At 51.1% G+C, this 14642-nt stretch overlaps 1 protein-coding gene across 5 annotated transcripts in view; it reads left to right on the top strand.

The window, feature by feature from the left end:
- The window catches only part of LOC129694200 (large proline-rich protein BAG6-like), an 85778-nt gene extending 74617 nt beyond the window's left edge, over positions 1-11161 (top strand). For 4 of the 5 annotated variants that reach the window (XM_055630916.1, XM_055630914.1, XM_055630913.1 and 1 more), the window contains 7 exons: positions 277-401; positions 2869-3033; positions 4649-4717; positions 7088-7234; positions 7637-7744; positions 8900-9046; positions 10907-11161. In XM_055630916.1, the coding sequence (XP_055486891.1) occupies positions 277-401; positions 2869-3033; positions 4649-4717; positions 7088-7234; positions 7637-7744; positions 8900-9046; positions 10907-11002 (857 nt within the window). In that variant the 3' untranslated portion in view covers positions 11003-11161. The remainder of the gene's footprint in view (positions 1-276; positions 402-2868; positions 3034-4648; positions 4718-7087; positions 7235-7636; positions 7745-8899; positions 9047-10906) is intronic. The other variant, XM_055630915.1, reaches the window with a different exon arrangement.
- The last annotated feature ends 3481 nt before the right edge of the window (positions 11162-14642 follow it).

The following is a 14642-nucleotide window of genomic DNA, read 5'->3' as shown; positions in this document are numbered from 1 at the left end:
CTCTCTCTCTCTCTCTCTCTCTCTCTCCCCTCTCTCTCTCCCTCTCTCTCTCTCTCCCTCTCTCTCTCTCGCTCCCTCTCTCTCTCTCTCCCCCTCTCCCCCTCCCCCCCCCTCTCTCTCTCCCTCTCTCTCTCCTCTCTCTCCCCTCTCCCCCCCCTCCCTCTCTCTCCCCCCTCTCCCCCCCCTCTCTCCCTCCCCCCCCCCCCCTCTCTCCCCCCCCCGCTCCCTCCCACCGTTCCTCCCCCCTGCCTGCCTGCGTGCGTGCGTGTGCCACAGATGCCACGTTTGGCCAGGGCCTGCTGGAGTTGTGTAACCGTGCTTTGTTCGAGTGCCTGGCCCTCAACCTCTACAGCCTGCGGGGGGAGCAGAGTGCCCTGACCAACGTGATCAACGACAGGATCGTGAGTGATCGCCTCTCTCTCTTGCTCCCCCATCCCCCCCCCCCCCCTCCTCCGCACCCCGGTTCACGCGGCAACAACCTAAACAAAACTAAACTCAATCCAACACTTGGGCCTGGAGTTTGGAAGAATGAGGGGGGGGAGGGAGGACCTAATTGAAACATGCAGGACAGTGAAAGACCCGGATAGAGCGGATGTGGGGAGGATGTTTCCACTTGAAGACAGTCTGAGCAAGGGTCCCGACGCTAAACGTAATCTATCCACGTTCTCCAGGGCAATAACCTACCTGATGTGGTTTTGTCTCTGTACCTGGCCTCGATAGAGTGCGGACACAGAATGCTGGAGTAACTCAGCGGGACAGGCTCTGGAGAGAAAGGAACGGGTGACATTTTGGGTCAAGACCCTTCTTTAGACTGGATAGAGTGGATGTGGGGACGATGTTTCCACTAGTGGGAGAGTCTAGGACTAGAGGTCACAGCCTCAGAATTAAAGGACGATCTTTTAGGAAGGAGATGAGGAGAAAGTCCTTCAGTCAGAGGGTGGTGAATCTGTGGAATTCTTTGCCACAGACGACTGTGGAGGCCACAAGTCAGTGGATGTTTTTAAGGCAGAGATAGATAGATTCTTGATCAGTACTCGTTTAAAGATCAAGTTCAAGAGAGTTTTATTGTCATGTGTCTAGGACAATGAAATTCTTGCTTTGCTGCAGCACAAGTTAGATGTGGCCCTTGTGGCTAAGGGGATTAGGGGGTATGGAGAGAAGGCAGGTACGGGATACTGAGTTGGATGATCAGCCATGATCATATTGAATGGCGGTGCAGGCTCGAAGTGCCGAATGGCCTACTCCTGCACCTAATTTCTATGTTTCTACAACAGAATATTGTAAGCATCGATACAGAACAGTTCAGTGTGTCTATACAGCATAGACCATATATATACACATAAATAAACAGATAAAGTGCACTAGGCTGTTATTGTTCAGAGTTTGTTTGAAGTTGTGTTTAATAGCCTGATGGCTGTGGGGAAGCAGCTATTCCTGAACCTGGATGTTGTAGATTTCAAGCTCCTGAAGGCAGCGGGGAGATGAGTGTGTGGCCAGGATGGTGTGGGTCTTTGATGATGCTGCCAGCCTTTTTGAGGCAGCGACTGCGATAGATCCCCTCGATGGTGGGGAGGTCAGAGCCGATGATGGACTGGGCAGTGGGGAGATGGCAGGAGAATGGGGTTAGGAGGGAGAGATAGATCAGCCATAGGAAGACACAAAATGCTGGAGTAACTCAGCGGGTGAGGCAGCATGTCTGGAGAGAAGGAATGGGCGACGTTTCGGGTCGAGACCCTTCAGATTGATGGATCAGCCACGACTGAATGGCAGAGTAGACTTGATGGGCCGAACAACCCAATTCTGCTCCTATTCCCTATGACCTTTCAAGACAAACACAGGGGAGAGACTGGAATCCAGGCAGGCCGTGTAGGAAAGAACTGTAAATGCTGGTTTATACTGAAGATAGACATCAAAGTGCAATGGAAATGGCTGGCAGTGACGCGGCGGGACGCAACTCACCGTGCGTGCCACAGCTGGGGCGGCATTTTTGACATGCCATTGTTCACCAGACTTTCCAGGTAATTTGGAAATTCTAAAGTCCAAGTCAATTCGCTTCTTCACTTCACCCGAAGGTGCATTATATGAATTTGCCAGGGAACACTGAAAAAGAACACACAATACACAATAGAATTTAACACAAACATTCACCACAGCATTCTTCACTGTGGTGGAAGGCAACAAAGTTCAGACAGTCCTCCTCCATTGTTCACCCGTGGTCGGGGCCATGGAGGGGTGGAAATCGCTATCAAAACATGGGGGGAGGGTGCCCCCCCACCTCAACACAAAGAGGGGATGTGTCCCCCTCCCGGCCCCTTGGGATTTCCGCCCATAAACGGTTGAACCCACTCTGCAGCAAAGATCCTACAGCGAGCAGGATAGTCCACTCGATGAAAAAGGCGTGGTACGGTCATGGGCAGATTCATGGGTATTTTTCGGCCCCATTTCCGTAACCGACTTCCGTCTCCGCACCAAAGATCCCGTAGGATAATAGTGCGGAGAGGGAAGCCGGTTACGGAAACATCATCGTGAAAATAAAAGTTATTTGGGAAGAATCTTCTCCTTTTCGGAATTATAATTTATTAACACAAACTGTTCCCCCGCAACGCTGATTACACTGCGAGTCGGGTCGAGTCGGGTTACTGTAATGGTTGAAAAAAAAGGCCCACGTTCCGTTCCGTTGCGTACTACACGTCAGCCCATTGCATTTAGAAGGAATGGTCTATCTTGCTCTATAGGATCTTTGCTTCGTGGCTTGGAGTGCCCTCTATTTCCTGAACATTTTTTTTTGAGGGTGCAAGCACTGTGTGTGACTGCCTTATTGAGGTCTGACCCTTGACGTGGAATGTCCACCTTGTCTGTTTTGCCCAGCGCCGGATGTCGGCGGATGTCAACCCATCACTGGTGAACTGGCTCACCACCATGATGGCCATGCGGCTGCAGGTGATCATGGAGCACATGCCGGTCACCGAGGAGCAGATCCTGCCCTACGTCCGGAGGAGGGAGCCTCGGACACAGGAGCCGGAGACGCGACAGGTGAGCGGGCGGTCGGGCGGCCATTTTGGCACATAGTTGCCAAAATGGCCGCCTCTTTTTCCCCAGAGGTTCACAACTCTTTCACCCAGAGAGTTGTGAACCTGTGGAATTCTTTGCCTCGAAAGGCAGTGGAGGCTGATTCACTGGATGTTTTCAAGAGAGAGTAAAGAGCCTGTCCCACTGTATGTGCTAATTCAAGAGCTCTCCCGAGTTAAAAAAAAATCAAACTCGTGGTAAGCACGTAGAATGTACGTCGGAGCTCGGGGACGTCTCTTAGCGGCTCGTAACGCTGACGGCAGGTACTCGGGAACCCCGGTAAGCTCGTGAAGACTCGTGAAGATTTTTCAACATGTTGAAAAATGTCCACGAGAGCCCCGAGTACCTACGAGCGGCCATTACCGTAAATCTCCGAGTTCGAATCAGGGGAAACTCAGGAGAACTCTTGAATTAGCTTGTACAGTGGGACAGGCTTGTTTAGATGTATTGTGAGCAATTTTGGGCACCGTGGTTTAGTTTGGAGTTACAGCGCGGAAGCAGGCCGTTCGGCCCACCGAGTCAATAGACACGTCCCTAGTGTGTAGGATAGTGCTAGTGTACGGGGACTAGTGCAGAATAGGAAGATCAACTCCGCTCCGAAACATAACCAAGATCAGACCCAGCCAACCAACCCAGACAAAAATCCACCCCATGAATCATGTTCCTGCTACAGAATTAGGCCATTCAATAGACAATAGGTGCAGGAGTAAGCCATTCGGCCCTTCGAGCCGCCCCTAAAACTGTCCCTAATGTGTGTAGGATGTGCGGGGATCGCAGGTCGGCGGAGTTGATCTAACGTGTCAGGGTTTCTATTAGTGTAGCTGGGGCGTCTTGGTCGGCCTGGGCAAGTTTCTTGAGCAGAAGGGCCTGTTTCTGTGAAGCGCTTCGACCTAATGTGCGTAAAGGGCATTGGTGTGGATGGATAAATGGGCAGTGTGGGCTGAGGTGCCTGATTCAGTGGCAGGGGTAATCTCAGATCAGTTCTGCACACAATGACTGTACAGGGCCCCAGTGAGACCACACCAGGAGTATTGTGTGCAGTTTTGGTCTCCAAATTTGAGGAAGGACATTCTTGCTATTGAGGGAGCCCAGTGTAGATTCACCAGGTTAATTCCCGGGATGGCGGGACTGTCATATGCTGAGAGAATGGAGCGGCTGGTCTTGTACACTCTGGAGTTTAGAAGGATGAGAAGGGATCTTATTGAAACATATAAGATTATTAAGGGTTTGGACACGCTAGAGGCGGGAAACATGTTCCCGATGTTGGGGGAGTCCAGAACCAGGGGCCACACACAGTTTAAGAATAAGAGGTAAGCAATTTAGAACGGAGACGATGAAACACCTTTTCACACAGAGAGTTGTGAGTCTGTGGAATTATCTGCCTCAGAGGGCGGTGGAGGCCGGTTCTGGATACTTTCAAGAGAGAGCTAGATAGGGCTCTTAAAGATAGCGGGGTCAGGGGATATGGGGAGAAGGCAGGAACGGGCTACTGATTGTGGATGAAGGGCCGAATGGCCTCCTACTGCACCTATTGTCTATTGTTGCGGCGTTGATGTTGACTCTGACCTCATCAATCCAGAACATCCCAGAGGAATGCACAGAGGAACGGCCCACGGACTCCGAGGAGCCCGAGCAGGAAGTGCCGCAGGTAATGGGAACGTTGGGATCGGGATGAGAATCCTCCCTCCCCTCCCCACCCCCCCACCCCCTCATTGGGCTCATTGTAATGGATGTGTTGAGCAATCACAGGGGGAGGTGTAAATGTTCCAAGGATGCACCACAGGAAGCATTTTATCAGGATACATCACAGCTTGGCCTTCACCAGTCATAGAGCATTGAGTATAGAAGTTGGGAGGTCACGTTGCAGCTGTATAAGACGTTGATGAGACCGCATTTAGAATATTGTGTTCAGTTCTGGGCACCATGTGATAGGAAAGATATTGTTGAAAGCTTGAAAGGGATCAGAGAAGATTTACGAGGATGTTACCAGGACTAGAGGGTGTGAGGTACAGGGAGAGGTTGAGTAGGCTGGGTCTCTATTCCATGGAGCGCAGGAGGATAAGGGATGATCTTATAGAGGTGGATATGACTCATTCCCCTACTCTGCGCAAGAGACAGTGCATCTATTCCTCTCATGATTTTGTACACCTCTATAAGATCTCCCTTCATCCTCCTGTGCTCCATGGAATAGTGACCCAGCCTACTCAACCTCTCTCCCTGTAGCTCACACCCTCAGATGCTGGTTTGAAGCAAAGATAGACACAAAAAGCTGGAGTAACTCAGCGGGACAGGCAGCATCACTGGAGAGAAGGAATGGGTGACGTTTCGGGTCGAGACCTTCCTTAAGACTGACTTCAGAGATGCTGCCTGTCCCGCTGAGTAACTCCAGCATTCTGTGTCTATTTTCCCGTCCACGTAGCTGTCTGTGAAGCGTTGCGTGTAGGAATCGAATATAGGAGCAAAGAGGACCTTCTGCAGTTGTACAGGGCCCTAGTGAGACCACACCTGGAGTATTGTGTGCAGTTTTGGTCCCCTAATTTGAGGAAGGACATTCTTGCTATTGAGGGAGTGCAGCGTAGGTTCACCAGGTTAATCCCCGGGATGGCGGGACTGTCATATGCTGAGAGAATGGAGCGGCTGGGCGTGTACACTCTGGAGTTTAGAAGGATGAGAGGGGATCTCATTGAAACATACAACATTGTTAAGGGTTAATAATACAATACATTTTATTTATGGGCGCCTTTCAAGAGTCTCAAGGACACGGTACAAAATTTAGCAAATAGAGTAAAAACATGTAAGCGGAATGAAATAAATAGTAAAAACATCACCAGTACACCAATTAAAGACAGAATTCATTCCAAAGACAAAAATCAGAAACACAATATGAAGAGAGAGCAGCGGCAGCTAAAGCGCGCCAGCGTCCACACTCCCTTCCGGCAGCCATCTTGGACACAGAATAAAATAATCATTTACACACAAAAAATCATCCCCCCACAATGGTCACCACTGTGGGGGAAGGCACAATGTCCAGTCCCCAACCCCAGTTCTCCCATAGTCAGGCCTATTGAGGCCTCCACAGTTGCCTCTACGGAGGCCCGATGTTCCTGGCCGTTCTCGCCGGGTGGTGTTGCTCCGGTGTCGGGAGAGTCCTCACAGCGGCTGGGCCGGCTGGAACGGCCGATTCCCTACCGGAGTCCGTGGCATTCTGAAACCGACAGGGTTGTTGCTCCGAGGCTCCCGATGTTAAAGTCGGCGCCGCCGCCCGCGGCTGGCCGCTCCACAGTCCCGCAGCTCGACGGTGTTGATCACGGCGGTCCAGCTCCAGCGCGGCGACCCAGGCAAGGCATCGCCCGCCCCGCTCCACGATAGCGCTCCAGCGCTGTGCCGCCACCGAAGCTGAAGGTGCTGGGCGGTCCCTGCCAGGAAAACGGCGCTCCACTCCCGCTGGTAGGCCGCAAGGACGGGTCGACGGTGCAGCCCGGGGAAAAAGCTGCCTCACCGACCAGGTAGGGACCTAGAAAATAGTTTCCCCCTTCCCCCCCAATAGTCAAATTCCCCAACAAACATAGGACAAATTCACTAAAAACTGTTAGTGACACTCTGTGTCAACTGCCTGAACACGCTAGAGACAGGAAACATGTTCCCGGTGTTGGGGGAATCCAGAACCAGGGGCCACACAGTTTATGAATAAGGGGCAAGCCATTTAGAACGGAGACGAGGAAACACTTTTTCACACAGAGAGTGGTGAGTCTGTAGAATTCTCTGCCTCAGAGGGCGATGGAGGCCGGTTCTCTGGATACTTTCAAGAGAGAGCTAGATAGGGCTCTTAAAGATAGCGGAGTCAGGGGATATGGGGAGAAGGCAGGAACGGGGTACTGATTGGGGGATGATCAGCCATGATCACATTGAATGGTGGTGCTGGCTGGAAGGGCCGAATGGCCTATTCCTGCACCTATTGTCTATTGTATCCGTCAAACATTGTAACCGCCTGTCTTTTCTCCCCCTCCACCCTGGACAGAGGAAAGAGTCGACGGCATCACCGGCCCCGGCCACCACCGCTGAGGAGGTGATGTCCACCGAGCCGGCCGTGTCGCTGGGCGGCGACACCACGCAGAGGGAAGGAGCGGAGGCGGAGACAGAGACGTGGGTGGCTGCTGTCCCACCGGTGAGGATCTGCCCCCCTTCACCCGCCGATCACCCGCCGATCGACTGCATCTATCGTCGATTGTCTAAAATCGATTCCCAGTCTGTGGAATTCTCTGCCTCAGAGGGCGGTGGAGGCCGGTTCTCTGGATACTTTCAAGAGAGAGCTAAATAGGACTTAATAATAGCGGAGTCCAGGGATATGGGGAGAAGGCAGGAACGGGGTACTGGTTGGGGATGATCAGCCATGATCACATTGAATGGCGGTGCCGGCTCGAAGGACTGAATGGCCTCCTCCTGCATCTATTGTCGATTGTCTAATACTGAAGTGAACCCCACCTGCCTGTGTTTTGTGCCGGCCACCAGGTTTGGTTTGTATGACAGAGATACAGAGAGTGAGACTGTGTGTCGTTTTGTGTTGCAGGAATGGGTTCCGGTCATCCAGCAAGACATTCAGAGCCAGAGGAAAATGAAGCCTCAGCCTCCAGTCAGTGACGCCTACCTCAGCGGGATGCCGGCCAAACGGCGAAAGGTGGGAGCCTTCCACCCCCTCACCCTCCCTTTCCCCCCACTCCATTGTGGAGCAGATTAGCCAGCTGAGAAACATAGAAAAGAGATGTCAACATGGGCTGAAACCCCCCCCCCGTGTTTTGTAATCCGGACTTTATCAGCTGCTTTCTAAGGGTGAATCGGCCCGTTCGCGGGGCCTTTCATCACCCGCTTAAAATCAAACTGCTGCATCGAGGTGATCGAGGCTCCCGATCTTGAAGCCCCCACCGGCCGTTTTTAAGCCGCGACGGGCGATGAAAGGCCCCGCGAACTGGCCAATTCTCTGGACGAAGCTGCTGTTGCTGGAGTTCAGAGTCGGTCACCAAGCAGGTCAGCTCCCGATATTACCGTCCACAGGGCCCACGGCCGAAGGCTCACGTTTTGTGCGCACGCGCGGCCGACAAGAAATTGTGGTCCCCCCCCCCCCCATGTTTTGATAGCGATTTCCGTGCCTGGGTGCAGGATTAGGCCATTCGGCCCTCCGAGGCCCTTCTTCTACCCCTTATCTTTAATGTGTAAAGGGCCTGTTCCACTTGGCGATTTTGTTTCGGCGACTGCCAGCGTAATTGACTGATGTTGTCAGGTCAACGAAAAATTTGTGTCGTGATGGCGTATTGACGTACGGTGTCTTTTCGAGTGGCAACATTTTTTTTGTCGCCGCTGGATTTTAACATTTTCAAAGTCTTTGGCGACACTGACATGATGCCAGCAGTCGCAGCAAAATATCGGAAAGTGGGACAGGCCCTTGAATAGGAACCACAGATGCTGCTTTAAATCAAAGGTAGACACAAAATGCTGGAGTAACTCAGCGGGACGGGCAGCATCTCTGGGGAGAAGGGATGGGTGACGTTTTGGGTTGAGACCCTTCTTCAGACTGATGTTAGGGGAGAGGGCGGGACAGAGATAGAATGTAGTCGAAGACAGTAAAGACTGGTGGGAGAACTGGGAAGGGTAAGGAGGGAGAAAGCAAGGGCTGTCTGAAGTTGGAGAAGTCAATGTTCATACCACTGGGGTGTAAACTGCCCAAGCGAAATATGCGGACACGGTGGGCCGAAAGGCCTGTTTCCGCGCTGTGTGTCTAAACCAAACCGAGTATATTAAACCCCCCCCTGCATTCTGCGTTCTCCGTACGTTACAGACCATGCAGTGCGAGGGACCACCCCGCTCGCTGGCCGACGCCGTGGGCAAAGCCGCCAAGGCCGCGGGCGTGAAGCCGGTCACCAGCGCGGACAGCCTGGCCAGGGACCTGGAGCGGACCGAGGTTCAGGAGGCTTATCGGCAACAGGTAGGGGTCGGCCCACTGGGGGTGGGGGGGGGGACGGGTAGGGACAAAAGGTCCAATCGTGGCTTGGTTCAGCAACTTGAGTGCCCTAGAAAGGAAAAAACTACAAAAAGTAGCAAACACTGCCCAGTCCATCATCGGCTCTGACCTTCCTTCCATCAAGGGGATCTATCGCAGTCGCTGCCTCAAAAAGGCTGGCAGTATCATCAAGGACCCACACCATCCTGGTCACACATTCATCTCCCTGCTGCCTTCAGGTAGAAGGTACAGGAGCCTGAAGACTGCAACAACCAGGTTCAGGAATAGCTACTTCCCCACAGCCATCGGGCTATTAAACTCGGCTCGGACAAAACTCTGATTATTAATAACCCATTATATGTTACTTGCACTTTTATCAGTTTATTTATTCATGTGTGTGTATATATTTATATAATGGTATATGGACACACTGATCTGTTTTGTAGTCAATGCCTACTGTGTTCTGTTGTGCTGAAGCAAAGCAAGAATTTCATTGTCCTATCAGGGACACATGACAATAAACTCTCTTGAATCTTGCACCTATTGTCTATTGTCTATAAGATGAACACAAAAAGCTGGAGTAACTCAGCGGGTCAGGCAGCATCTCTGGAGAAAAAGGATGGGTGACGTTTCGGGTCGAGACCCTTCTTCAGGCAGTTACACTCTTTACACTGGTTCACCTACAACTTTCAGGCAGTCAGAGAGCATCTTTCACGCAGCTGGTGACCTTAAATTGGCGCCAGAAACAATAGACAATAGGTGCAGGAGGAGGCCATTCGACCCTTCGAGCCATTCAATGTGATCATGGCTGAGCATCCCCAATCAGTACCCCGTTCCTGCCTTCTCCCCATATCCCCTGACTCCGCTATCTTCAAGAGCCCTATCTAGCTCTTCTTGAAACTATCCAAAGAACCGGCCTCCACCGCTCTCCGAGGCTGAGAATTCCACAGACTCACAACTCTCTGTGTGATAAAGTGTTTCCTCGTCTCCGTTCAAAATGGCCGACCCCTTATTCTTATCAAACTGTGTGGCCCCTGGTTCTGGACTCCCCTAACATCGGGAACATGTTTCCTGCCTCTAGCGTGTCCAATCCCTTATTAATTTTATATGTTTCAATAAGATTCCCTCTCATCCTTCTAAACTCCAGAGTGTACAAGCCCAGCCGCTCCATTCTCTCAGCATATGACAGTCCCGCCATCCCGGGAGTTAACCTGGTGAACCTACGCTGCACTCCCTCAATACCAAGAATTTCCTTCCTCAAATTAGGGGACCAAAACTGCACATAATACTCCAGGTGTGGTCTCACTAGGGCCCTGTACAATTGCAGAAGGACCTCTTTACTCCTATACTCAACTCCTCTTGTTATAAAGGCCAACATGCTATTCTCTTTCTTCACTGCCTGCTATACCTGCATGCTGACTTTCATTGACTGATGATCAAGGACCCCCAGATCCTGTTGTACTTCCCCTTTTCCCAATTTAGCATAATTTAGATAGTAATCTGCCTTCCTGTTTTTGCTACCAAAGTGGATAACCTCACATTTATCCGCATTTAACTGCATCTGCCCACTCCCCCAACCTGTCCAAGTCACCCTGCATTCTCATAGCATCCTCTTCACAGTTCACACTGCCACCCAGCTTTGTGTCGTCTGCAAATTTGCAATTGTTACTTTGAATCCCTTCATCTAACAATTCCTGTTTTTTGGCCGGATTTGGAGGGATCTGGACCAAAGCGCAGGCAGGTGGGACTAGGTGGGACATGCATGTTGGCCGGTGCGGGCGAGATGGGCCGATGGGCTTGTGTTTCCACGCTGTATCACTCTATGACTCACCAATTGTCTTCCAGATCCAGTCGGACATCCAGAAGAGGATCAGGGAAGACCCAGAGTACAACCCGCAGCGGTTCCCAAACACACACACCGCCTTCGAGGAGCGCTCCTAGTGCCGGGATCCAGCAGCGACGGCGGGCAGCCGGCCGGCGAGCACAGGGTCGGCTAGTGGAGGACCAGCCTCCGCCACTTTTAACTATTCGCTGGACTCTGGCCGTTGCACTTTCTGTTGTTTAGTTCTTGAACCTTAAATAAAATACCACAGCCCAGGGCTCCCATTTTCTCCTTTCAACGTGTCCAGCTTCAGTTTAAACCATCATGTCTCTGTTCTTTCCCACTCAATGAAAATCTCCGCAAGCATGGTTCATCACAAAACATCCCCAAATTAGTCTGAAGAAGGGTTTCGGCCCAAAACGTTGCCTATTTCCTTCGCTCCATAGATGCTGCCTCACCCGCTGAGTTCCTCCAGCACTTGTCTACCCAAATTAGTCATAGAAACATAGAAAATAGGTGCAGGAGGAGGCCATTCGGCCCTTTGAGCCAGCACCGCCATTCATTCTGATCATGGCTGATCGTCGCCAATCAATAACCCGTGCCTGCCTTCTCCCCATATCCCTTGACTCCACTAGCCCATAGAGTTCTATCTAACTCTCTCTTAAATCCATCCAATGATTTGGCCTCCACTGCCCTCTGTGGAAGGGAATTCCACAAATTCACAACTCTCTGGGTGAAAAAGTTTTTTTCTCACCTCAGTCTTAAATGACCTCCCCTTTATTCTAAGGCTGTGGTCCCTGGTTCTGGACTCGCCCAACATTGGGAACATTTTCCTGCATCGAGCTTGTCCAGTCCTTTCATAATTGTATATGTTTCTATAAGAACCCCCTCATCCTTCTAAACTCCAGTGAATACAAGCCTAGTCTTTTCAATCTTTCCTCATATGACAGTCCCGCCATCCCAGGGATCAATCTGGTGAACCTACGCTGCACTGCCTCAATCACACGGATGTCATTCCTCAAATTAGGAGACCAAAACTGTACACAATACTCTAGATGTGGTCTCACCAGAGCCCTATACAACTGCAGAAGAACCTCTACTCCTATACTGAAATCCTCTTGTTATGAAGGCCAACATTCCATTAGGTTTCTTCACTGCCTGCTGCACCTGCACACCAACTTTCAGTGACAGGTGTACAAGGACAAGTTGCTCCACCTTGTCTTCCAGCACTGCCGACTGACGACCTTGTGAGCAGGTAGACAAAAATGCTGGAGAAACTCAGCGGGTGAGGCAGCATCTACGGAGCGAAGGAATGGGCGACGTTTCGGGTCGAGACCCTTCTTCAGACTCGGAGTCGGGGGAGAGGGAAAACGAGAGGTGCAGAGGGTGATATAGAGGGATTTGGAACTAATGATTGGAAGTCAATAGGTGCAGGAGGAGGCCATTCGGCCCTTCGAGCCAGCACCGCCATTCAATGTGATCATGGCTGATCATCCCCAATCAGTACCCCGTTCCTGCCTTCTCCCCACATCCCCTGACTCTGCAATCCTTAAGAGCCCTATCCAGCTCTCTCTTGAAAGTATCCAGAGAACCGGCCTCCACCGCCCTCTGAGGCAGAGAATTCCACAGACTCACAACGCTCTGGGTGAAAAGGTGTTTCCTCGTCTCCGTTCTAAATGGCCAACCCCTTATTCTTAAACTGTGTGGCCCCTGGTTCTGGACTCCCCCAACATCAGGAACATGTTTCCTGCCTCTAGCGTGTCCAAACCCTTAATAATCTTATATGTTTCAATAAGTTACATACAAGATGTAGGTGAAGAATTTACACTGACAATGGAGGAGGCCCAGGACAGATAGGTCAGTGTGGGAATGGGGAGGGGGAGTTAATTTCTAGGAAGGAACTGCAGATGCTGGTTTACACCGAAGGTAGACGCAAAATACTGGTGTAACTCGGACCCGAAATGTCGCCCATTCCTTCTCTCCTGAGACGCTGCCCGTCCCAATGGTTTACTCCAGCATTTTGTGTCTTTCTCGGGGAAATTAAAGGGTTTGCCAACCGGCAGGTCACCTTGCAAATCTCCTCTGCACTTCCAAGAGATTCAAGAGACGTGCATTGTCACATGCGCCAATTGGTACGGTGAAATTTGTGGTCACCATACTGCCATACGACTAAAAAGATCACGACACACGATAGACTTTTAACATGAACATACCCACACAGCAGAATCAATGTTTCCCACTGTGAGGGAAGGCACCAAAGTTCAGTCCCTCTTTGTTCATCCGTGGTCGGGGCCTCCCGAGCCCTTCGCAGTCGCCGCTACGGGCAGCCCGATGCTCAGGCCCTCTCGCCGGGATGATGGAACTCCGACGTCGGAGCCGGAGAACACCCTCAACGGCTTGGACTTCCGAATCGGCCGCTTCCTACCGGAGACTGCGGCTCCCGAAGTCCACAGGCCGAGCTGGGTGGAGATTCAACGCTGGCGGCCCCCGGCAAAGGGATCCCAGGACTCCGCGATGTTGAAGTCAGCGCTGCCCGTGGCTGGGAGCTCCGCAGACCAGATGGTATCCAGTCAGGTTAAGTGAAGATTGAATGCCAAGGGAAGAAGTTGCAGCAATTTATACGGTAATTCTAAGTTAACCACCTTGTCCACCGAGATGTACAGCTCAGAATCAAAGGACGTACCTTTGGAAAGGAGACTAGGAGGAATTTCTTTGCTCCCCACCACCCTCTGTAAAAAAACATGCTTGGCAAACCCCTCTTAAACTTTCCCCCTTATGGCTTCTCCCTCTGATTCTTGGGTGGGAAAAAGGTTCCATGTTCACTGGAGTTTAGAAAGATGAGAGGGCATCTTATTGAAACATATAAGATTATGGTGGCCGATTAGGAAAGGGGGAGATGCAACGAGACCTGGGTGTCATGGTACACCAGTGTCATGGTACACCAGTCATTAAAAGTAGGCATGCAGGTGCAGCAGGCAGTGAAGAAGGCGAATGGTATGTTAGCTTTCATAGCAAAAGGATTTGAGTATAGGAGCAGGGAGGTTCTACTGCAGTTGTACAGGGTCTTGGTGAGACCACACCTGGAGTATTGCGTACAGTTTTGGTCTCCAAATCTGAGGAAAGACATTATTGCCATAGGGGGAGTACAGAGAAGGTTCACCAGACTGATTCCTGGGATGTCAGGACTTTCATATGAAAGACTCAGCTTGTACTCACTAGAATTTAGAAAATTGAGGGGGGATCTTATAGAAACTTACAAAATTCTTAAGGGGTTGGACAGGCTAGATGCAGGAAGATTATTCCCGATGTTGGGGAAGTCCAGAACAAGGGGTTCACAGTTTAAGGATAAGGGGGAAATCTTTTAGGACCGAGATGAGGAAAACATTTGTCACACAGAGAGTGGTGAATCTGTGGAATTCTCTGCCACGGAAGGTAGTTGAGGCAAGTTCATTGGCTATATTTAAGAGGGAGATAGATGTGGCCCTTGTGGCTAAAGGGATCAGGGGGTATGGAGAGAAGGCAGGTACAGGATACTGAGTTGGATGATCAGCCATGATCATATTGAATGGCGGTGCAGGCTCGAAGGGCCGAATGGCCTACTCCTGCACCTATTTTCTATGTTTCTATTAAGGGTTTGGACACGCTAGAGGCAGGAAACATGTTCCCGATGTTGGGGGAGTCCAGAACCAGGGGCCACACAGTTTAAGAATAATGGGTAAGCCATTTTGAACGGAGTCTAGGAAACACTTTTTCTCACAG

Source organism: Leucoraja erinacea, unplaced genomic scaffold (assembly GCF_028641065.1).
Source record: "Leucoraja erinacea ecotype New England unplaced genomic scaffold, Leri_hhj_1 Leri_57S, whole genome shotgun sequence".
Lineage (NCBI taxonomy): Eukaryota > Metazoa > Chordata > Chondrichthyes > Rajiformes > Rajidae > Leucoraja > Leucoraja erinaceus.
Note: the sequence above shows the minus strand (reverse complement) of the source record. Positions and strands in the feature narration are given on the sequence as shown.